This window comes from Lycorma delicatula, chromosome 2 (genome assembly GCF_047948215.1).
Source record: "Lycorma delicatula isolate Av1 chromosome 2, ASM4794821v1, whole genome shotgun sequence".
NCBI classification, from domain to species: Eukaryota; Metazoa; Arthropoda; class Insecta; order Hemiptera; family Fulgoridae; genus Lycorma; species Lycorma delicatula.
Window position 1 is genome coordinate 14,665,316 of NC_134456.1, and position 24,638 is coordinate 14,689,953.

At 31.1% G+C, this 24,638-nt stretch overlaps 1 protein-coding gene across 6 annotated transcripts in view; it reads left to right on the forward strand.

Annotated features, from left to right (window-relative positions):
* The window catches only part of LOC142320486 (uncharacterized), a 215,431-nt gene that overhangs the window by 60,702 nt on the left and 130,091 nt on the right, over positions 1–24,638 (forward strand). For all 6 annotated transcript variants that reach the window (XM_075358321.1, XM_075358325.1, XM_075358320.1 and 3 more), the window contains exon 5: positions 6,653–6,712. In XM_075358321.1, the coding sequence (XP_075214436.1) occupies positions 6,653–6,712 (60 nt within the window). The remainder of the gene's footprint in view (positions 1–6,652; positions 6,713–24,638) is intronic.

Sequence of the window (24,638 nt, forward strand, 5' to 3'; positions counted from 1 at the left end):
TATTCCAAACGTGGCCTGCCTACACAATTTTTCCCTTATACCTGTCCTTCCAATATTAAAGCGACTATTCCAGGATGCCTTAGTATGTGGCCTATAAGTCTGTCTCTTCTTTTAACTATATTTTTCCAAATTCTTCTTTCTTCATCTATTTGCCGCAATACCTCTTCATTTGTCACTTTATCCACCCGTCTGATTTTTAACATTCTCCTATAGCACCGCATTTCAAAAGCTTCTAATCTTTTCTTCTCAGATACTCCGATTGTCCAAGTTTCACTTCCATATAAAGCGACACTCCAAACATACACTTTCAAAAATCTTTTCCTGACATTTAAATTAATTTTTGATGTAAACAAATTATATTTCTTACTGAAGGCTCGTTTAGCTTGTGCTATTCGGCATTTTATATCGCTCCTGCTTCGTCCATCTTTAGTAATTCTACTTCCCAAATAACAAAATTCTTCTACCTCCATAATCTTTTCTCCTCCTATTTTCACATTCAGTGGTCCATCTTTGTTATTTCTACTACATTTCATTACTTTGTTTTGTTCTTGTTTATTTTCATGCGATAGTTCTTGCGTAGGACTTCATCAATGCCATTCATTGTTTCTTCTAAATCCTTTTTACTCTCGGCTAGAATTACTATATCATCAGAAAATCGTAGCATCTTTATCTTTTCACCTTGTACTGTTACTCCGAATCTAAATTGTTCTTTAACATCATTAACTGCTAGTTCCATGTAAAGATTAAAAAGTAACGGAGACAGGGAACATCCTTGTCAGACTCCCTTTCTTATTACGGCTTCTTTCTTATGTTCTTCAATAGTTACTGTTGCTGTTTGGTTCCTGTACATGTTTGCAATTGTTCTTCTATCTCTGTATTTGAAACCTAATTTTTTAAAATGCTGAACATTTTATTCCAGTCTAAGTTATCGAATGCCTTTTCTAGGTCTATAAACGCCAAGTATGTTGGTTTGTTTTTCTTTAATCTTCCTTCTACTATTAATCTGAGGCCTAAAGTTGCTTCCCTTGTCCCTATACTTTTCCTGAAACCAAATTGGTCTTCTCCTAACACTTCCTCCACTCCTCTCAATTCTTCTGTATAGAATTCTAGTTAAGATTTTTGATGCGTGACTAGTTAAACTAATTGTTCTGTATTCTTAATTATTCTGTTTGTATAATCTATCAATCGCTTCCTCACCTGCACTGCACAGTAATTCTACAGGTATTCCGTCTATTCCAGGAGCCTTTCTGCCATTTAAATCTTTTAATGCTCTCTTAAATTCAGATCTCAGTATTGTTTCTCCCATTTCATCCTCCTCAACTTCCTCTTCTTCCTCTATAACACCATTTTCTAATTCATTTCCTCCGTATAACTCTTCAATATATTCTACCCATCTATCGACTTTACCTTTCGTATTATATATTGGTGTACCATCTTTGTTTAACACATTATTAGATTTTAATTTATGTACCCCAAAATTTTCCTTAACTTTCCTGTATGCTCCGTCTATTTTACCAATGTTCATTTCTCTTTCCACTTCTGAACACTTTTCTTTAATCCACTCTTCTTTCGGCAGTTTGCACTTCCTGTTTATAGCATTTCTTAATTGCCGATAGTTCCTTTTACTTTCTTCGTCACTAGCATTCTTATATTTTCTACGTTCATCCATCAGCTGCAATATATTGTCTGAAACCAAGGTTTTCTACCAGTTCTCTTTATTCCGCCTAAGTTTGCTTCTGCTGATTTAAGAATTTCCTTTTTAACATTCTCCCATTCTTCATCTACATCTTTTTTACTCAGACCTCTTGTGATGTCCTCCTCAAAAATCTTCTTTACCTCATCTTCCTCAAGCTTCTCTAAATTCCACCGACTCATCTGACACCTTTTCTTCAGGTTTTTAAATCCCAATCTACATTTCATTATCACCAAATTATGGTCTCTATCAATGTCTGCTCCAGGGTAAGTTTTGCAGTCAACGAGTTGATTTCTAAATCTTTGCTTAACCATGATATAATCTATCTGATACCTTGCAGTATCGCCTGGCTTTTTCCAAGTGTTTATTCTTCTATTATGATTTTTAAACTGGGTGTTGCCATTTACTACATTATACTTCGTGCAGAACTCAATAAGTTGGTGTTCCCTCTTTCATTCCTTTTGCCCAGCTCATATTCACCCACAATATTTCCTTCCTTGCCTTTTCCAATGCTTGCATTCCAATCTCCAACTATTATTAAATTTTCATCTCCTTTTACGTGTTTAATTGCTTCATCAATCTCTTCGTATACACACTCTACCTCATCATCGTCATGGGCGCTTGTAGGCATATAGACGTTAACAATCGTTATCGGTTTAGGTTTTGATTTTATCCTTATTACAATGATTCTATCGCTATGCATCTTGAAATACTCCACTCTCCTCCCTATCTTCTTGTTCATCACGAAACTTACTCCTGCCTGCCCATTATATGACGCTGAGTTAATTACTCTAAAGTCACCTGCCCAAAAGTCGCCTTCCTCTTCCCACCGAACCTCACTAATTCTTACTATATCCACCTTTACCCTATCCATTTCCCTTTTTAAATTTTCTATCCTACCAACCTTTTTTAAGCTTCTAACATTCCACGCTCCGACTCGTAGAATGTTATTTTTTACTTTTCTGGTGACCCCTTCCTTAGTAGTCCCCACCCGGAGATCCGAACGGGGGAGCAGGGAGATTATGTTGAAAAGTGAAAAAATCCCACATTGATTAAACATAATTTTAGCTCCAGAACTATTTATCTTTAATCATAGTCATAGAAAAAAGTCAGAAAACAAGGGAGCAACGTTAAAAATTAACTTTAACATATTTTATATAAGAGAATAGCTTTGACTGTTTGCATTTATACTCTATTCAGAAGATATTGCTCCCTGAGAAATTTCAAGAGTTGAATCATTAAGTTGTAAGGAGATATTTAAATCTAATTTACATCCAACCAATAACATACTACTTTTGTTTAATTATTTTGTTTACTTTATGAAAATCCTTTTACTTGAATTATTAGTTGAAATAAATACAAATGGAACAGAAGTTGCAGACAGGTTTAGACATCTGTTTTGGGTTATGTTACTAATTTACTCTAATACTTACAAACTGCATTTATGTAATCTATTTTTTGATCATTGTGTCAAGTTTCTAGATGCTAGCCAGATTTGCTTTGATACATGGTATTAAGCAGGAACCTTTTTGTATCCTGCCCCGACCTTTGTTCCACAACCTCCTTCCATTCTTTTCCACGTTCCTGAGAATACTCTTCCACTTCTTTTAGCCACCTTGGCTTCCTTTCCAACGTTTATACAAAGTATGTCATGAATTAATCGCTCCATTATATAGAAGGTATTCTCTCTTCAGTTCTTTTAACATAACCAAACCATCTCATTCTTGCAAGCTCTCTCTCTTATAAGGATTCTTCCTTCATATCTCTGATAGGGTATTCCATTTTAATTCAACAAATTTTCAAAACTTGTATTTTATCACTATTTTTGATTTTAATGATATTTTGTATACAATAACTACCCACCTTGTAGTGGCCAAAAAATATTTTGTTAAATGTTTAAAAAAGGTTTTCTGGAATAATAGTTCTAATTTGCTAACAGGTAAAAACAGACATTTTTGTCATTTTTTCCATGAGCGGTAGCATGAGTGTCCTTCATTAAAAAAAATTGGTACCAGATTGTAAGATTTTGAAAATGACTCATTTTAAGGGCCCAAAAACCACATGTGGTACAAGTGGCAAAAATCTGAAATTTTACAGCAGTAAGTACTTTTTATATATTTTAAAGCATATAAAACTTATTTTGTTACTCAAAGGATTTGATTAGTAATGAAGCCATCAAATTGCTAAAAACACCATTCCTTCTAATTGTGAACAATGTATCCAAAAAATTCACAGCTGTATTTTTTCAGCTAATAATTTAGGTCTACTATACAAAATATTTTGATATGTCCGTAATGAGAACTTATATTCTAGATAGATAGTTTGTATCTCTAGATAGAGACACAAACTCATATTTAAACACGAGAGCGAATAGACATGCATGGACATTAATATTTGCGTAAATCTGAATGTAAACATTGTTTCTACAATGTGTACACATTCAGGATAAAAAAAGTGGAAGTGGATATACTGAAACAAAAAATATCAGTACTGTTCATATAAAACTGAATATTTAGATAAATATTTTATGCTAGATGTTAGATGATGTATGTGATATAGAAAATGAAACGTGCATGCTGTTGCAGTGTAAAAAATGTTCAGGCACTAATAAATTTTTCTACAGTAGGTTTCTGTTGATCGTTGTGAACTAACTACTCAAAAGAAAAAGAAAAAAAGTATTTGATTGCTTTATAGGTTTACCAAAGCCAAAAAGTAAAAATGATGCGTGCTGTATATACATACGATGGCAAGTGGTGGTTAGGTGAAGTTATTGAAGTCAAAATACGTGAAAATGAAGAGGAGTATCGAACACATTTTTCCCATCCGCATGATCCTGGTACTTCATTCAAGAAATCGTTGAGGGATACAAACAAGTTCAACTGGAAAATATTTCAAAGATTCTCACTCCTTCAGAGCTTTTTCTACCAACTACTGGAAGAAGATACAACATTACATCAAAGATGAATGCGGACTTACCAGATCTGCTCAATAAAAAAAATGGCAGGAGCACTAAGTTATGTAAAGTTTGTTATCAGAAAGTGCACAATTTATTCATAACATAAATCTAAGAAATCAGATGACAGTTTTCTTATTCCTTGCAACAAGTTCAGCTTTTTTGTAGTAAAGCTACGGTGTATCTATTAGTGCAATAACACATATAAAAAGGAAAGCTGAAGGCATGTTTTCAAATGAAAATGGTGTGTCAGGTTTCTGTACGCCAGATAAAAATTGCGAGAGTTGAAAACCTGTTACAATGACTGACAATTATGATTCCTCGCTGTCAGAAGAATTGTTCACAATTTTTACTTAACAGGTAAAACTGTACCCACCGTCAAAAAATAAAAAATAAACTTCAAAATTATCTCAGTTAACAAGGAGGAGAAACAAGTTTCAGGATTATATTACATGATTTAAGATTTAAAGTGGATGAAAACAACAAATAACCAAAAATTGTTGACAGAGAAACATGATGATTGCAATGACGAGAATTTTTTATTTGAAAGCCATTAAGAAATTTTTGGAAGAAAATAGACCAATCATATATTTAGATGAAAGTTATGTTTTAACTTCGCATTCATCCGCTAAATTGTGGAATATGGTAAATATTATTGTCTTCGTTGAACAGAAAGTTTCTTCTATTTATACTAGTATTTGGTTAAAATTTTTGAAAAAGTTATTGAAATTGAAAATGACTGCTGGCCATTGATACTACAGTGTCATTGATATTGAAGTCGACAAACTAATCATCAAGCTAAATGGTGAAATTTCTACTGATGATGCAGCGAGCACTACTAAAGATTCCATCGGAGATACTATCTGGAGTTGAAGAAATTAATTCATAAAGTTTGAATACAGAACACAAATCAGTTTAACTTAGTTCAAATGTTAATGAAATATTTAACCTGTATAGGATCTAAATAAGATTATTTGAATAATTAAAACATTATAATAATTAACACATTCGTCATTATTTAACAGTTACAGTAATTTATGTATTTTTTCCACATATTTTTTATTTCATTATACTTTATAGTTATTACAATTACATTTTTTTTTATTTATTTTGATTTTGTGTTAGTAAATTACCTCTTAGCTTCAGTATATCATAAATTATAATTTTATAACATAAATGTTTTCAGTTTAGTTTCATTTGCATTTATAACCATGATATATATTTCCCTTGCGATGTGGGATATATTAGTAGAATCAACAGTATATTGCCCCTTGCATAGTAGGCTGCAATCAAGTTACGCCGCGTGGCCTGTACTTAAAACTGTTACCCTCTAGTTATATTTCTCCAACCATCACTCCGCTTATAGATCTTGGTCTAACTCGTACTTCTATGTATTAAATCATTTCCCATACACAGTTTCTCTCCACATGTCCATCTATAATTAAACTTCTCATTCTGTATTTTTACTTGCCATCAGGTCATTTTGTAAATACCTTTATTGTTCTAATCAACTCTCTACAATATTTTGCACTGTACTGTTAAGAATACCATCCAACACAACAGTGAATAATAAAGGTAAGAGTGCACTGTCTTGGTTCAGTTTCTTCTCTTCTCATTCTTTTTTCTTTTATCTGTAACAATTAATAGCGTGCTTCCTTCGTACATCTCCTTCATCCTTTCCACAAACCCTCATAACTATTTATTTTTCATTTTTACCATTTTGGGACATTATTTTTCAAAGATATAGTTTGAAATGCTAGAAAATATTTGTTTTGGTTTTAATTAATTTTTCTTTTGCCTATAGAATTTTAAATTATATTTTTTTTATTTCCAAGAGATCTTGTGTAATAAAATTTCAGACATATTTATCAGATTTAGTTTTTTATTAGTATTTATTTCATTCAGTTTAAATCTGTAAAAACTATGGTAAAAAATTCTGATGATATTGTATGTGTATTTACATGTGAATGGGTATATTTAATTTATAGTTTGTTTTTTTTTTCTAGATCAAGTAATGAGTGTATCAGGCCCATCACTCGATGCTTTACCACAAGAGCCGCTTCAGGGTGAGTAAATGAATCTTTTTTTTTTCTTTTTTTTTGTTTATATGTGAAGCTGCTTTGTAATATATTTTACAGATTTAATTTTTGGGAAGCAACTTTTAAAACTGATTTTTGTTTTAATGATTTCATCAGAGTCTTTATCTTTAGAATCATATTTCTTTAGTTTTTACTTGATGAAACTGTATAAAATCCCAAGCTTATGATTGATTATGTATAAAAATTTCATTTAAGATATTGAATTCATTCTGAATAGAATGAACTCATTCTATGAGTTCATTCAAAATAGTTTATATTTCTTCATTAAAGTAATAATGGTAATGGCAATTAACATATCACAAATAAGCTAGTTGTCTTTGTAGACTTGTCTCGATCCCTTTTGGACCTACCCTTTGTTGATTAAAATTGCAAGAATGTAGGTTAATATTTTTATTTAAAAAAAAAACTTTTCTGATGTAAAGTAGACAAACAAAATTAATAGGCTTTAAAACCCTATTAAAATACATGAGTGTATTTGGGAAGTTTTAAGACAGGTGCCGCCACTGTTCAATAGGAGGAGCTAGGTTTGCCCACACGTGTGGAAGGGGAAGCTTGTTTAGTCCTTGAAATGCCCTGCAAAGATTAACCCAATTTCTCTGTTCAGTAGAGTGGCATTCCCTGCTGATTGAAGACAGTGTTTTCGGTTCGGGCTGATTGTTGGTTTTACAAAATTAATGAAAAAACAGAACGAGTTTATGTGAAATTTTGTTTGAAAACCAGGAAATTAGCTTCAGAGCCTCTTAAAAATAGCTTTTGTGGATAAATGTCTGAGCCGGACAAATGTTTTTATCTGGTTCCAAAAGATTCAAAGATGGCTGCAAATCAGTTGAAGAAAACTCCTGTTCAGGCTGGCCTTTCACTTAACAACCAAAGAAAACATTGTAAAAGTTCACAATTTAGTTTGCTCTGGCTGTAAACTTACAATTAGGAAGATGATTGATAAACTGAATTTAATTTGTATGCAGTTATGTAAATTTGAACACGCGTTGAATGTTGTCAGATAAGCAGAAACAACACTTGACCCAAGTGTATAAGTTCTTGTCCCAAGAACTTATTGGTTGGGCCAAAACTGATCCAATTTGTTAAATAGGGTAATAACAGGTGACAAATCTTGAGTTTATGGATATGACCCAGAAACAAAGGCATAACCATCGCAGTGGAAGGATTCAAGTTAATCACGACCAAAAAAAGTGCGACAATGTTGGGCAAATGTGAATACAGTGTTAGTGACCTTTGATTCTACGTGTATCATGCATCACAAATTTGCCCCTAGGGGGCTGAGAAACAGCCAGGAATACTATAAAAGTGTCCTTCAGCATTTGCATGAAAATGTGTGGAAGAAAAGGGTCTGTACTCGTGTGAGACAAGAATTGGGTCCTCCACCACCACAATGCACCAGCTCATCATGTATTTTCAATTGTGGAATTTTTGGTCAAATTCCAAATTTCTGTATTTCCACAACCCCTTTTTCCCCTGATTTAATCCCAGCTTACTTCTCTATCCTTTTCCTAAATTGAAATTTTCACTGTAAGCGAATTGCTATTGATTCAATTGAAGACATAGAGGCAAATTTGGAGAGGGTTCTTACTCCTTTAGAAAGAAATTTTCTAGGAATGCTTTCAAAAGTGGAGACACCACTGGAGTCCAGTCAAAAGGGGACTGCTTTGAAGGAGATCAATCACAATGGCATGTGAGTACTGCCATTTTGAAATTACAAGCCAGTCTTAAAACTCTTCAATCACACCTCGTAGATCTACAGATAAACAACCTTTTGGTGCATTCAGTGTAAGTGTCAGTAGATTTCTCTTATCAGTATCCTTCTATACCTCTTACTTTTCTTTGATAGTTACAATTAACATGTTTTACAATCCAAAAAGGTACATTCTTTGCAAATATATATATATATATTTTTTTTTAAGACCCATATTCCGCTGTACCAATATATTGTATTGTATTTGATTAATAAAGAATACAATATATATGTATATGTCATCATAATTTTTTAAGAGTATGAGCATTCTTAAAAGAAGTAGTGATTACTTCATTAGTATTGAAAATACAAGAAACAGAATTAGGTTAGATTTTCCTGTTTTATTTTTTATTTGATGACAAATTCTGTTTGACAGTTTTGTTTGATTTATTATCTTCTTTCTTATGGATTTTCTGGAAGTCTCCATATTTCATGCAGCATTCTGAATTTGGGTTCCATTGGCAGCCAAACAAGAGAACACCCCCCCCTTGTTTGTAATGTGCGAGAGGTGTAATCTTGTACAGACTCAGACTGACTAAGACATGTGGTTAATTGAAATCCAACCACCAAAAAACAGTGATATCCATGATCTAGTATTCAAATTCCAATAAAAGCAACTACCTTTATATAGGATTTGTACCTGAGAACTCTCGACTTCAAAATCAGTTGATTTATGAGGACAAGTTTTACTACTAGACCAACCCCTTATAAAACATTGCTTTGCTTTATTATAGTAATTTGATTATGATTCTATGTTTACTTTATAAAAAGTTGTATAGTTATGGTAATTCACCTTTGTTCACTGGGAATAAATTTAATGATTTTTTAATTTCAATTGTAATTTCATTTTTATCAATTTTACAAAGAACGTAATTACTGATGCATGAAATGTGTTGCTTTTATCCTGATCTTTAAATACTTTTTATAATTCTTATATGTTATACAATTTTGTCCCAAAATTAAGTTGGCTGATTATTCTGTATGAGACTTGCCGATGTATCAGCATGATATACGAGGTGCGACAATAAAGTAATGAGACTGATTTTTCTTTGCAAGATGTGGCAACCCTGCAGCTTGCGTAGGCACACCATCTTTGACCTTGGTCTATAAGCTACTTCTAGTCCAAGCTGCACATTGATGCAACTGCTCAGTCGTGAGTTGTGCTGTAATAAGTGAACACGTGTTTGTGTCTCTCGTCACAGAAATGAAACCGCAAAATATTGCGCAATGGTATGCCATTTCTTTTTGCGTTAAATCGGGTGAAAACGTGATGACAACTTAGGATAAGCTTCAGAAGGCTTTTGGAGAGGAGGTTATGTCAAGAACTCAAGTTTTTCAGTGACATAAAATTTTTAGTGAAGGCAGAACGAATGTTGAAGATGAAGACCGCAGTGGACGACCATCAACCTCACAGACAGATGTCAACTTGACCAGGGTGCGTGAAATCGTACGATATGATCGAAGATTATCCGTGAAAATGAATGCAGAAGAACTCAACATCAAAACGGTTCGTCTAATATTAACTGAAGATCTTGGTACGAGAAAGATTTGTGCAAAAATTGTCCCCAAAAATCTCACACAACAAACACGGAAAAATGTGGCAGCCGATCTGTTAGAGCAAACGGAAATCAATCCAGATTTTTTGAGCCGTGTTATCACTGGTGATGAAGGTTAGTTTTTTCAATTCGGTCCAGAGACAAAACGCCAAAGTTCGGAACGGTGCTCAAAGGGATCACCCAGACCAAAAAAAGCTCGCATGTCAAAGTCAAAAGTGAAATGCACGCTTTTGTGCTTCTTCGATTCCAAGGGAATTGTTCATAAAGAGCGGGTGTCTCCTGGACAAATAGTTAACCGATATTTCTACAAAGAAATTTTAGAAAGACTTCTTAAACGAGTTCTTCGTGTCCGTGCCAACATCGCTGATAATTGGATTCTGCATCACGATAATGCGCCATCCCATACTGCTCTGTCAGTTTTTAACCTCAAAACAAATTTCAGTACTACCACAGCCACCTTATTCACCAGATATCGCTCCGTGCGACTTTTTTCTATTTCCAAGAGTCAAAATGGCGGTCAAGGGACACCATTTTCAAACAACACAAGATGTCCAAAAAGCTGTGACGAGGGTCTTGGAGGATATTACAGAAGATGAGTTCCAGAAATGTTACCATCAATGGCAGAAGCGCTGGAATAAGTGTGTGCAATCAGAGGGGAACTACTTTGAAGAAGACAACACTAAACATGACTAAAACGGTAAGCAACATTTTTTTTCACATCAGTCTCATTACTTTATTGTCGCACCTCGTATATCACTATGTTGGTAATCACTTGGTTGGATGTCTGTACTTGTGTCAACTGGATTTTGTTTTATCCATGAACTGTTGCTGCTGCTGCAATTGTTTTACAACCTTGTATTTATCATGCAGAAAAGTATTGAACAGTGTATGTTATCACATTTTGTGTGAAACTCAACAAATCTGCCACCAAAACATTGAATTTTTAATTGAGGCCTATGAAGAGTTACTATCAATAACTATGATTTTTGACACAAAACTTTTAAAGGTTGGAGAAATTGAATACAATAAACTTTTTTTCTGTAAGGTTAATCTCATCAAAGTAATAAAAATGTGCAAGTGGTGTAAGCTGTGATGGTGAAAGTTTTTCACCAATTGAATTGTTGAGATGATTACAGAAAAATGGGCTTGTGTAAAAAAGAGGTTCAAAAAATTCTACCAGACCATTGCAAATGCAAAAAAGCAAAACTATGATTCAAGTAATTGTGGAGCAATTAGCAAACTGAATTGTTGGTTTTTGAGTACAATCCCAATATAAAACAAAGTGAGGAATGGCACCCAATTCCTCATTCAAAGAAAACATGCATGAACAGACCCAGGATGAAGATTTGGTTATTGTTTATGAAAGTCATGGTATTTTATACATAAAGTTTTTATTTTATGAATTTATTTACTTAAAATGGGACTGCAGACACCCAATTGTCTGCAATCGTGCATAAGTGTACCAAGGAATATTTAAATGCATTATACTCGTATATAGATATGTTTATTCCCCAGTATTGAGATAATTTTTTGGATGAACTTATTGTTATATCCTTTGGTTTACATAACAATTTCTTTTATTGACAGTCGTGAATAATTATTTAATGGTTGCAAGATGTTTTCCCCTTCAAGGTCTTTGTCCCTCCTTCCCGTAAAAAATAAGCTATTACATGTGAAGGGTTTTTAATATTTCACCACTTTTTTGTATAAAGAGTAAATAAGTAGTACACATGATGATGCTACAGAGGTATTAAAAAAAATAATTTTACTACAGTTACCTTGTTTGTTAACAAATCTTTCTTCAATTGTTTTTTCTTTTTTTATAATTTCATTAAGTGAGAAGATTATTAAATAATTAAGAAAATAAATATAATCCAAAAATTAATAATTTTCAAATTCATCATAGGGAAAACATCTAAAAAGGATACCAGGAATTTACAGTAAATTTTTTGGAAGTTTCTTTAAAGAGCTATCTGATTTAGTATTTAAATGCTGCTTTGTTAGAATATAGTTATAAAAGAAAAATATTTTTACACTGCAGATGAACTTAAAATGATCTAAAATTATCACTTCACAGTGGTCTAAGGATGGAATGGTAACTAACTAGTGGTCAAGTAGTTGAACTGGTAAGGGGCTTATTCCACACTCTTTTTCTTTTGGTCTTTCTATCTCTTCCTCCTGCTTTCTGATTTTTATTCTTTTCACCAGAAATGAATGTACAGGATTGGCAGGAAGTTATACTGTTATAAAGCCTGCTTAATCGGGCTCTATTGCTGCCAGTTTCCACCGCTGATTTTGCTCACTGCTATTGGAAAAGGTGGGGGAGAATAAGTCATGATGGGGATTGTCTGATGTGTTCATTCATGTGGGATCACCTTAGTTGTATTCAAGTGTGGAACGATTACGAATACAAGTGGGTTCACTGTTGAAGAGCGTTTGTCAGCTTTTGTGTGGGTCTATGAACGTCCACACACTGGTAAAAAAACACTGAAGAACATTATGAATGACTTCTTTTTGAGTTTTGGGAAATCATTACAATCACAGCAAACATTACTGACATGGGAGAAGAAGGATTTTGCAACAGTAAATGTTCTTGATGCACCACACAGTGGGAGGCTGAGCACTCTAGCTGAGACTTGTACTGCTGTGGAGGCATCTATTCAACAATCACCAATGAAATCAACATGCAAATGTTTTGTAGAGTTAGACATTCAAGATCGTCAATGTGAGATTATATGTAGAAGGACTTGAAAGTTAAATGTTTTTGTCCAGCCACAGTTAATGAGTTGAGAGACAATGCCCTTGATTGATGTGTTTATGCACATCAGTTATTGCTTGAACGCTTTCCAAGACCAAATGATAAAATAAATTTCATGTTCTCAGAGGAGTGATTTATTAAAGCTCTCGTAACCAAAATAGTTTTTTCTGGATGAAAGACAAGCCTCATTTTTTTGAGGAAATTGAACACCATCCATCCTCCTCATGTATGGGGCAGGGATGACAGCTGAGAACATCTCCTTGGTCCTTATTTTTTTTCACGGTTCAGTTAATTATCACAGTTATCTGAGATTGATCGATGAGTGGTTGCTTCCAGAATTAAAGACAAAAGGGATCTCTGACATCATTATGTTTCAACAAGACTGTACTGCAGCACATTTTGCTTCAAACACCCGCAGACTTCTCAATGAAATTTTTCTGAATCACTGGATCGGATGTGGGTCAGAAGAGTTACTGGCTCCATTGCTTTGACCAACAAGAAGCCCTGACCTCACCGCAACTGACAATGCACTCTAGGGTTTTGTAAAAGAGATCTGAAAATGCAGATACGTGGTGTGGCTATTAAATACCAAGACTAATGCTGCTACAGAAGAACTGCGCATGCACCCAATTTATACGACTGACAGCTGTGTAGAGTGAAGCCTTCTTTCTGTAGACATATTAGTCTGGCAGTGACCTTCATTTGGGTAACATCTGTTTTTTCATCTTGCCGAAAAAATAAGTATTTTTATTAGACCAAAGAATTATAGTGAAATTTCATATGGAACTTGGAAAAACAGATATTGAAACTTAACTTTTAATAAAAAAAGGTATATGGCAATGAATTTTTATCACATGCGCAGGTTTTTGGGTGGTTTAAACATTTCCAAGATGGTAGAGAAGACATTGGAGATGATGTTCACCCAGGTTGCCCTTCCACATCAAAACGGATGAAAATATTGAAAAAATTGGTAATCTGAACCGATCTGACTGTCTGTTAACTATTCATGCAATTGTTGAAACTTTAGGAATTGACAAGGAATGCGTAAACCAAATTTAACATAACTTTAACATGCAAAAAGTGTGCATGAAAATGGTGCCAAAAATTCTCACAATCGAACAAAAAGAAACAACTGAAAATGTTTGTTCTGACATTTTAATGCCATTGAAAATGACCCAGACTTCTTAGAGTGATATCATGTGATAAATCTTTGTTTTTCACTTATGATTCAGAAACTAAGTTTCAATCCTTGCACTGGAAGGCTCCAACTTCACCAAGAACTAAAAAAGTTCAAATGAGCAAATCAAAATTCAAAATATATTGTTTTTTCATTAGTTATAGGACTGTGTACCTTCACTTGGTTCCTGAAGGTATTAATCGATACTACCTTGAGGAACTTGCTCAACTCTAAAATATAATAATTATTTATTATATTTTTTTTACATTCGGAGGTTAATAATACATAAGTTTACATATGTACATACGTACATGCATACATATGTACGTACATACAGACATAATATTGAAACTAGTCAAAATGGATTCAGGGATGGTCAAAATGGATATTTCTGTTGAAATCTGAAAATCGAAATTTTTCACGATCACAGTACTTCCTTTACTTCGTTCATGCAAGTAAAACAACTCGAATTGTGGAAGAATAAGTTATGGGTTCTTCATCAAGACAATGCACCGGCTCACACTGCATTGTCTGTCAAGACATTTCTAGCCAAGTATAACATTCCAGTGTTAGACAATCTGTCTTATTCACCTGACCTGACACCATGTTATTTTTATCTGTTCCCCAAGGTTAAATCTGCTTTAAAAGGAACAAGATTTCAGACCATTGAAACCGTGAAAGAAAAAGCGGCATGCATCATAAAAGAGCTCACAGAAAAGACTTCCAGCACCGTTTTGAAGAATGGAAAATTCACATGGAGCCTTGTAGAGATAGAGGAGGGATGTATATTGAAGGGGATAATAACTAAATATTTTAGTCTTGTTATTTAATAGCCACACCTTGTATGTCAACAATGAGCAGCTCCAAGACTGTTCATTCAGCATTTGAAATAATAGGCTGTTGTTTATGAACGACTTGACATGGAGGTGTATACAGCTGTGCTTTGAACATGGTGGAACCCACACAGATGTTTTAGATCCGTAGAAGGTAAGCTATCCTAATAATTTCATAACTAGCATAAAGGGAATTCCCACTACCCCGGTGCATAAAATATTTATTTTCTTACACTTAACATGGATAAACCTACAAAGCTTAATTATTTTTAGATTTCTATTTGATTTAATAGAAATAGAACATTAATGACTCCGGTATATTAAATAAAACTAAAATCATGATTATAAGCAGTTTATATCAATTTGTAGTCTATAATTATTTGAAATAGTGGTGCATAGAAATAATGAATTATGTATGCCACAATTAAAGTTATATTTTTACGATTATTATGATGTAATTCTTTTTCCCCCTACTTAAAGAATTTATTGAAATATTTAATATTAGGTAAGCAACAGCAGCCATTTATGTACCTTAACATTTATTTTGTTCCTTTTTTAATTCTTTAACCTTTAACTTTCATCTTTAATCTTATCAATAGTGTTTTATATTCATCCTTATAATGTAACAGTTTAAACATACGCATAAATACTTAAATGCTGTGGAATTATCTATTGAATTATTACTGCACTTCTTTACTTACAAATATTCAACGTAGAAGAGTAAATTAAAAAAAAAATATTATTTATTGATAAGTGAAAAAAATTCAGGCTGCAATTTTAATACTTAGTAGTAATATTAATAATTTCTTTGCATTATTGTCATAATTTAGTTTATTCAGTTTTAATTTTATTAACTTTAACAAAGCAGCTCACATGTTTTGTTATGTTTTTCATTTTTTATCAAAAAAAAAAATCATAGGTATCATACTTTTATTAATTTCTTTTTTTGTAATTATTACATCTGACAATTAGTTATCAAATATTATTGATAATTGTTTTTTAAATATTCTTTTTAATGCCTATGGTTTTTTTATTATAGTATGTAGTTACATTTCCTTTTTCTTTGTAAACATGACTGATAGATTAGTTTTATTTTTGCAGTAGTTTCTTTAATATCTGAATGTAATTTATCATAAATTGAAAGTGATAGTTATGATTAACATTGAAATTATTAGACTTGTTCTTGTATATACGTCTCGTCAAATTATTTCAAGAAATTGTATTTAAATGCAGTAACATTGTATTTAATTTAACATTGCATTGTAATACAGTAATTTTCCTTGTGTGTTCAAATGTTTTATCATTTATTTACTTTTTGTTAATTGTGTATCAATTTTGGGACCAAATTGTCCCTATGTTTTATATATATATATATTCAGGGATGGGAAATTTTCAGGTTTATGTGTATAATACTGATTGTTATCTATGTAGCATTGCACCTGCAAAAAAGTGCACATTTCTTATGGTTCGTAATATTTTAAGTCTGCTGTGGGTGTTCGACATAAGTTTAAAAAACTCTGATAGAGTATCTCTAACGTATAACCCTATAACTGTATGATTTCAAATGATTGAAGAAATAAATATTATAGTAAAAGAAAATTTGGAAGGTCAGATAAACAAAAAAGGTGTAATTGAAAATGTTGCGTTAGGTGCCCAAAGTCATTGTTGTTTAAAGCTTGGCAGTTCTAAATGCAAATACATGATGTTATTCATAAGGAATTACGATTATGTACAAAATTCAATTGATACATAAAATCAAACCAGATGATCCCTTCAATTATGTTTAATCCAAATGGGGTTTTTTTGTTTTTTTTTAAATAGCTGGTAGAAAAAATTTTTCAGCATGTAAGTTTTTAGAAATTATGAACTTCTAATTTCAACATCTGTGTGATTCAACATTCCAGTTTGGAGGGGTCTAAGCAATTCTGATTTATCTAACATTTCTCTGAAATTGCAAGTTAATGCGGGCTCAGTTATATAATATTATAGAACGAATTTTTTAAAGCTACCAGCTCTAATTGTGCTTCAGTGGTTTGCTTTTCCATAATTCATGAATTTGGTCAGTACTGACAGGTTGGAGTACCACCTAACTTCAGCTTAGAAGCTAGAAATGTGCTAAATGAAAAGTGTTTGTTTGCTTGGTAGAAGAGTATATGAGATGTTCCTGAAACTGTTCTTGCAACAACTGTGCACTGCAATAGTACTGCACAGGGCACTGGAGATCATTGTTCCTGAGCCTACTCTGTCAGTTGGGCAAGTGATAAATATTATCTGCACATACCCAGTCTCAAAATATGTTTTTAAAACCTTGTGTTATTTTCACAGCCTTCTGTGATGGCTGTTATTTGAAAAACTGTACCTGTGTAAAATATTATATGAAACTTGATAAATCAATTACCAAGACTTTCAGAATGCTATGTCAGGCTTTTAAAGGCAATGTTCATTTCAAGAATGTTATTTGAAGACTGTAATTGTTTGAGGGATCTTTCACAAACAAAACATTAGAAAAGGTTAAAAAAAATTTAGGCATTTATTCATGAGGGTCATTGCAAAAAAAACCACGAATTAAGTGACATGGTAGGAAATTGGTTATAGGACTTGCCAAGAAATTTTATCTGAAAATTTATGCATTGTGTTGCTACAGAGTTTGTTCCTTGGTTCTTCTTACTTGATCAAAAGCAGCAGCATGTTGATTTGATAGCCTCGTAACATGACTTCAACATTTCTACCATATCTATAGAGGCATAACCGGATGATACTATGATCCAGAGACAAAATATAAGTCATTGCTGTGGAAGAACTCAGTCAGGCCAAGACTGAAGAAGGTGCTTGTCAGAAGCACAACAAAATATATCTATGCTTGTCATATTTTTCAATATAAAATGCATTGTCACTCAGAATTTGTTCTTGTTTGGTGGTCTTTGAGGCACTTGAGGGAAGATGTGTGGTGAGAAAGATCAGAATTTGGGAGAAATAAAATTGCCTATCTCAGTGTGCTTCTGCATGCCTCTCTCATGATGTAGGTGTGGACAAACAACATGGTTGATTTAAGCTTCTTGTATTCTTCAGATCTAGCTCTCCCTAACTTTGTTTCCCAAACTTATTGAAACCAAAAAAGCTACCGTGTTGACACTATAAAATCCATCAAAAAAAGAATTGCAGGCAGCGATAGACAACTTCTAGGAAAATGATTTTGCTAGGGGTGAAGGGACATTCTAATTGATGAATACACTCTCTAGGAGATTATTTTTTTGGTGGAATGGGCACTTGTAAAAATGTAAGCAAATTCATTTTTTAGGTTTGTCCAGGAACTTTATGATAGAACCTCATACTTCCAAGTCATCACAAAGTTCACATCTCACATCGGATCTTTCTTTTAGGCCGTATAAAGAACATTACTTATTCTGTTATGGTTTATGATTTATTTTGCTTGAATAGTATAAATTGTTGGCTGTGATTCTGTGAAAATAATGAAAATAACCTCCCTGTAAAAATGGACAGAACAGTATCATTTTGATGTTTGTCATGCTGAAGACTGTGCCCAATTAGTTATTTATCAGCATGTGTAATTTTTTAAGTATTATTATTAAAAAAAGTATTGTGTATATATAAATTTCTGAGATCTAATAAATAAGTTTCCAGTGAAACTTATTAATGCACTTTGAATAAATTGTGATTCTTTTACGCAAATTCTGTATGTACACTATACATATGTTTATATATATATATATATATATAACTTTTATAGCCAGAATAATGAGGTAAGACATGTTTTGTGTGTAAAATACCAGCTACGACAAAAATACTTTCTTTCTTTCCTTTTTTAAATTTTCTAATTTCTTCAAAATACTGCATCACATTCAGATTAATTTGTTTTACTAATCTCACTGTTTCGTTATTGTTTTTCTCTTTTCTTATTTTAAGCATAAACAGAAAGTATTGAGCTTCGATTTATTATTTCATAAGAGCATAGTAAACCATCTCTTTACTATTTTCATAACTTGGTGTTTGTTTTTCTTATATTGTAATGAAACTCATTGTACACAGATTCTTGACATTGTTGATCACCATCCTATCTGTATTTTTGATATCTTGTACTTTATTATTTTTAGTTTGATGTTAAATACAGATGTCATATTTATTGCTAGATATATTTACTCCCGTTTAAACCTATCTGATTTTGTAGCAAAATTTCCTATTGTCTTAATTACAGAACTAGCCAGTGCAGAACCTTCACCAGAGCATTTTTCTGTAGGTTTATAGCTAACAATTTTACTTTCTTTTGTACAATTTGTCCTCACTCTATTATTTTAGTATGTGGTTGATCTCTTCAAGGTTTGCCAAGAACTTTACTGATTTTTAACTTCTCCATCCAGTCACTAAAACATCAACGTTCCAACATTTAATTAAAGTAGTACTCAGTAAATTTACCTTTTTCAACTCTTTATAACTTTTTTCTTTTCGGCTTTTTTCTTTGATAGTTGTGACTGTTTTTTTTTTTGACCATATTTTATTTAGTTCATGAACAGAGTTTGCTGATAGAAGTAAAGACAATATTCTATAAAACTGGAAAACAACTTAGCTGCAATCACAACATTTTCAAACTGAATAATCCTTCACTGTTCAACATAACAGTGAAGGAAAACATAACTGATAAAAAAAAATTGATTTCAGTGTTCTATTTTAAATATTAAAGTGTACCTATTTTATTGATTAAAGTGTTCTATTTTATGAACATCACATATGCATTAAGTTTTGTCTATGTATAGTAATCTGTACAATTTATACATGTGTAGTATTCTGTGTGCAATATTTAATGTGATTTTCCTAAGCCTTGAAATTATAAAATAAATTTAAAGGCTAGTTTTGCTTAGTTTATTCTATCAAGTAAACTAGAGATACTTTTTCATATTTATCAGAGCACAAAAGAAAATAAACATTAAGAAAATTTTGAATTAATCATTTGTGTTGCTGCTTAGATCTTTCCAACTGGAAAGATCGAAGGCTCAAATGTTATAAAAACCCCAACTGTAAATTAAATAACAACCATTTAGAAAAGGATTTCCTGCCTAAGTGGTAAATAAACTAAATAAATTTAGTTTCATTAACTAAATGAAACTTCAATTATGTTTCAGGTATTGAAGTTTTATAGTATATTTTTTAGTACAAGGAATTTTCTGATGCACTTAAAGTGTTTTTTCTTTGTCTTAATTGGAAAATTATGATATCACTCATATCTTTCTGTAATTTCCAGATAAACCTTTATTTACAAAAATATCTACTTAACATTTCAGGTATACATTTTTATCTTCTTTTCAAATCACAAAAAAAAATTTACTTATTAAGCAAATTTTAACCATAAAATTGAAAATTGCTCTAGATTTTATTCAGTTACCCAGATAATGTCTATTTTAAAAATGAAATTATAAAATGTATTTATAATATTAGTTACCTCTGTTACTCCAGATAAAGCTAATTCATTGTAAAAAAAATATACGCAAGTGTCTCAAAAACTTAGAACCTGAAATTTTATTCTTATTTAAAGCATTTTTTCAGAAAGTAAGACTCATTGTACTAGAAACATTCTGACTCCATGTACTATTGTATCCATTGTATCTTTAATTTTACAATAGTTGTTGACATTGATTACTTCTAATATGGATGCACATAGTCTTCATCACCGTAATATTTACAGACATTTCTCATAAAATTTGAAATTCTCTTAAAGTTTTTCTCCCCCTCTACCTCCCGCCCACCCGATGTTAGCTTTTAATTCATGAAGTGTATGAGAATTGTTCTCCAAAAGTGTTCTTTTAAATATCTCCAGAGCGAAAACTCTGATGCTGTAAATCATTTTGTATTGCATGTATGTATGAGGGAGTGAGTGATGATCTGTGAAAAGTTTGACAATTTTCATCACTATGGGTAAAGCTAATTACTTCTTCTTGATGAAACCAGACCTTATAATTAAAGTAAATGGGATCACTTCTATCAATAAAATATTAAAATAGTATTCTTTAATACTGTAAATGGTTTACATTGTATGGTTCTTTCAATTTATGAACTACACCAGTATGGTGAGCGTGCAATTTTTAAAAAAATTTTTTTTAGCCTGTCAGTAGCTGTTGATAGCCCTATCCTTGAATATATTTTTTTTATAAAATCTTTTGACCGAATAAGTTAAACCCTCTTTCAAGTGCTCAAAAGTTTATATGTAATAATGTCAACTTAATTTTGTATGTTGTTGACTTACTGGGAACTGTAGAACAGGGAAATTTCAATTGAAATTGTCTTTCACATGTTTGAAAATTTATATGTGAAATAAGTTTTATAAATGGTCTCCTTGGAAAAGATTTGATGTAACATAAAAGAATGTATACAGGATTGACACTAGTGCATTACACAGTTATTTCAATTTCTGTGTGTGCAGTTAACCTTGAGTATAGTGTTTCCATGTTGTCAATAGAAGAACATAAACTTGACTACTATGTAAGTCATAGACTATATTATTCTATGAATTGTGTCTCTTTGAAACTGTTAGATATCATTGTTTGTTTTTTCCCCTCAGGTTAGTAATAAGCTGAATAATTGTTACTTTACTTATTTGTTTAAGCTTAAAGATTTAAGGACGCTAAATATTTTTACAAACATGTAATCAGTTATGTTTACTTAATTTTAATATTTCTTTTTAATTACATTAGTTTTTGATGCATGTTAAATTATGGTTGCTTTTATATCTATGATGTACCTTCTATTTTCTCATTGTGTAAGAATATTTATTTTTATAACTTGAATATTGTATTAATTAAGGTCTTAATTTATGAATTTGTGTATCTTCAAATCTAATTTGCCTTTTCTTGATATTTTCATTTATTCATTGATATAATCTGTTAGTTTTTGTATACATAAATATTGTGTTATAAGTGGTGAAAGTATATATGAATATAAAATATATTTTTGTCCATATCCTTTTTGCAGGAAAATGTATGCTAATATTTCCTATGTTTGTAGTTTTCTAGATTGTAATGTGTAGTTCTTGTTACTGTGCTAATTTAGATTGTGTAGTTTCCTTTTTATGAATATCTTTTAGCTTTGATAAAGTAATTAAGTATCTTGATTTCCATTTATATACAGAACGAAATCGATCAATTTTACCGCTATTTACACCCCTATTGGAGGATGATATTTTGTTTATAAACTTTATCAACATCCTTCTATTATATTTTAAGCAAAGTATGTTATGTAATCTAAATATGAAAATGTGATAATTAAGCATTGTTTGGTTCCTAAAATATAAAAAAAAAAATATTTCTTATAATTATCTAATAAAAAAATCATTTAGTGAGGAAACTTAGACAATTCTGCCCTCTTAGATGTTACACTAACGGGATTTTCTTTTATATTTACATGCATTTTTTCATGTTTTGAAAATTTTTGAGTTTTTTAAACCAGTTTAAAGAAGAAACTGCTGTATATTTTTGTTGCATCAAGTTGATAGAATATTGGTAGGTATTCTTTTAAAGATTCATTTATTAATATTATTATTATTATTTTTAAATTAGTATAGTTTTTTGCCAAGTAGTGTTTCTTTATAATTTTCTACATTTATTATAGTACATTATAATATTTTCTGATGTTGAGTATTTTTTTATCATTTAAACCAGATGGAGATTTTTTATATATTTTATTTTGTTATAACTATTCTGAGTGTTTAAAATTAATTATACAATAGGTTGTTTATCCTAATTTTATGATTTTAATATGAAAAAATATTTTCTTCATTGAAGATTTGTTGGAGAATTTCAAAAATGACAAGTTATTTATTACCATCAATATATTTTTTATAGAAAAGGTAAGTTTACTATTAAAATGATTTATAAGTAATTATTTGTTTCTTTTTGTGTAATTTGATAATTTTTTTTAATAAGTAGTTTCTTAAATTTATATTTTTTTTATGGCAGTATTAGTAATACTATATGGTAATATAACCATATTATAATAAATATAACTAGGACTTCACTTAGAAAGAGCTTACTCATTATAAATAGGTTTTTTTCTTTTATACCCGTATTCTTCACTAAATGGACTAATTTTGAGTTTATATATATATATATATATATTTCTGCAGTGTTTCTATTGTAAGTTTTTCAAATATTTTACATGGAATTGTTTTTGAATTGAGAATTATTTTGTTTGTGTGACAATTTGTTGATATTTTTCGTCGTTACTTAGTGTTGAACTGTTATTCCATGATATAATACATTGCTCATTTGCATTCTAATAATTAGTTATTTTTGCACAGAATTAAAAAAAATATCAGATATAGTATAAAAAAAATGTGTATATCACATTCCAGACAGACTTTTCATGTTCAGTGCAGTTATTAATCTCTCTCTACATTTGTTTTCAAATTTTTATCAATGTTTCTTACCCTTGCATTCGTACAAATTCTGATTTTCATAAAGGTGGTATGGTTTTTCCAATCTGTATTTTAAGTAAAAATGTCAAATAAAATTAACTTTAGACCGTTTTAAAAACTTTCCTAAATATAATGATTTTTAAATTTGTTTTTAAAATATTAATTCTTTGAAATTTGGTCCTGACTTCTAAAAGCTGAAATTTGAAGAACTATTGGGATTTTTACAATTATTTTAATTAAAATATTACTGGCATTTTTTACAATTTTTTTAAAATGCCAATTTCACATACCTACAAAACAAAAATAAGAAATTTAATTTCTAACAGTTTATTAAACCATCCTTTATCATTTTGTATACTTTCAATCTGATTGTCATTTTTAAATAAACCATTGCTTTTTTTATTGTATGCATGTATCTTTTATATGATGAATATTTTAATTAAAGATAAGTATTTTTGAATTTGGTAAAATATGATGGTTTTAAAGTAACTCCCAAATTTAAATTGTTAATAAATTTTTATCTCCTGTTTTTTTAACTCCTGATTTTTTTAGTACTTACAGTTTAGTAAGTAAACTGATGAAAATTCATACAAATTTTAGTAATAAAACTTGTTTGGATTTTACAGTGTAAGAAATACCTAGTTAAATTAAAATTCATCAGACTTCAGCATCTTCCATAAACTTATACTAACACTTAGGAATGTCTTTCAACTGATTTTATCACTTACTGCAATGATGTCACTCAGAATTTTCCAAATGTGCTCATTCATTTATTAAGGCATTTGAGGTTTGATGAGATTAAACTTTCTTATTATCCATCCCCCAAAGAAAAAGTCATAGGGTATGAGATTAGAGTTTTGTATTTGCCATTCTTGTTTCATACTGACCTAACCAATGTTAGTCTGATGCAGAGTAATGAAAAATATAGCACTGTTTTGAATGAAATGAAGTGGTTATTGGGGATGTCACTGGTCACTGGTTGATGCATCGTGCTAAATATAGTTTAATAACCTTTTAGTTATTCTGCATTTTTTGTATCCCAAATAAGTAATAGAGTTTGTGTGTTGATTGTGTAGATTTATTACATGCTATACCGTTGTAACATTAGGCTTTTGTTCCATACTCTCTTGCTAATAGCCTCTTTTCAATACTAACACTAAGTAACAAAATAAGTTCAGTTTTTAAAAAAATCAGTGAATAGGTAGGAAGTTATTAGTAGTTCAAACAGGGTGTTAACTCTACAGTCATGCTGTATATTTTTAAACAAATCTAAATAATGTGGAATCTTGTGATAGGATTGTAAAGAATATAAAAATTGCATTTTATTTATATAAGAGACTGATCTACTATGAAAGTGCAAATTACTAGAATATTTTATCCTGTTTCAGTGTTGCTATAGA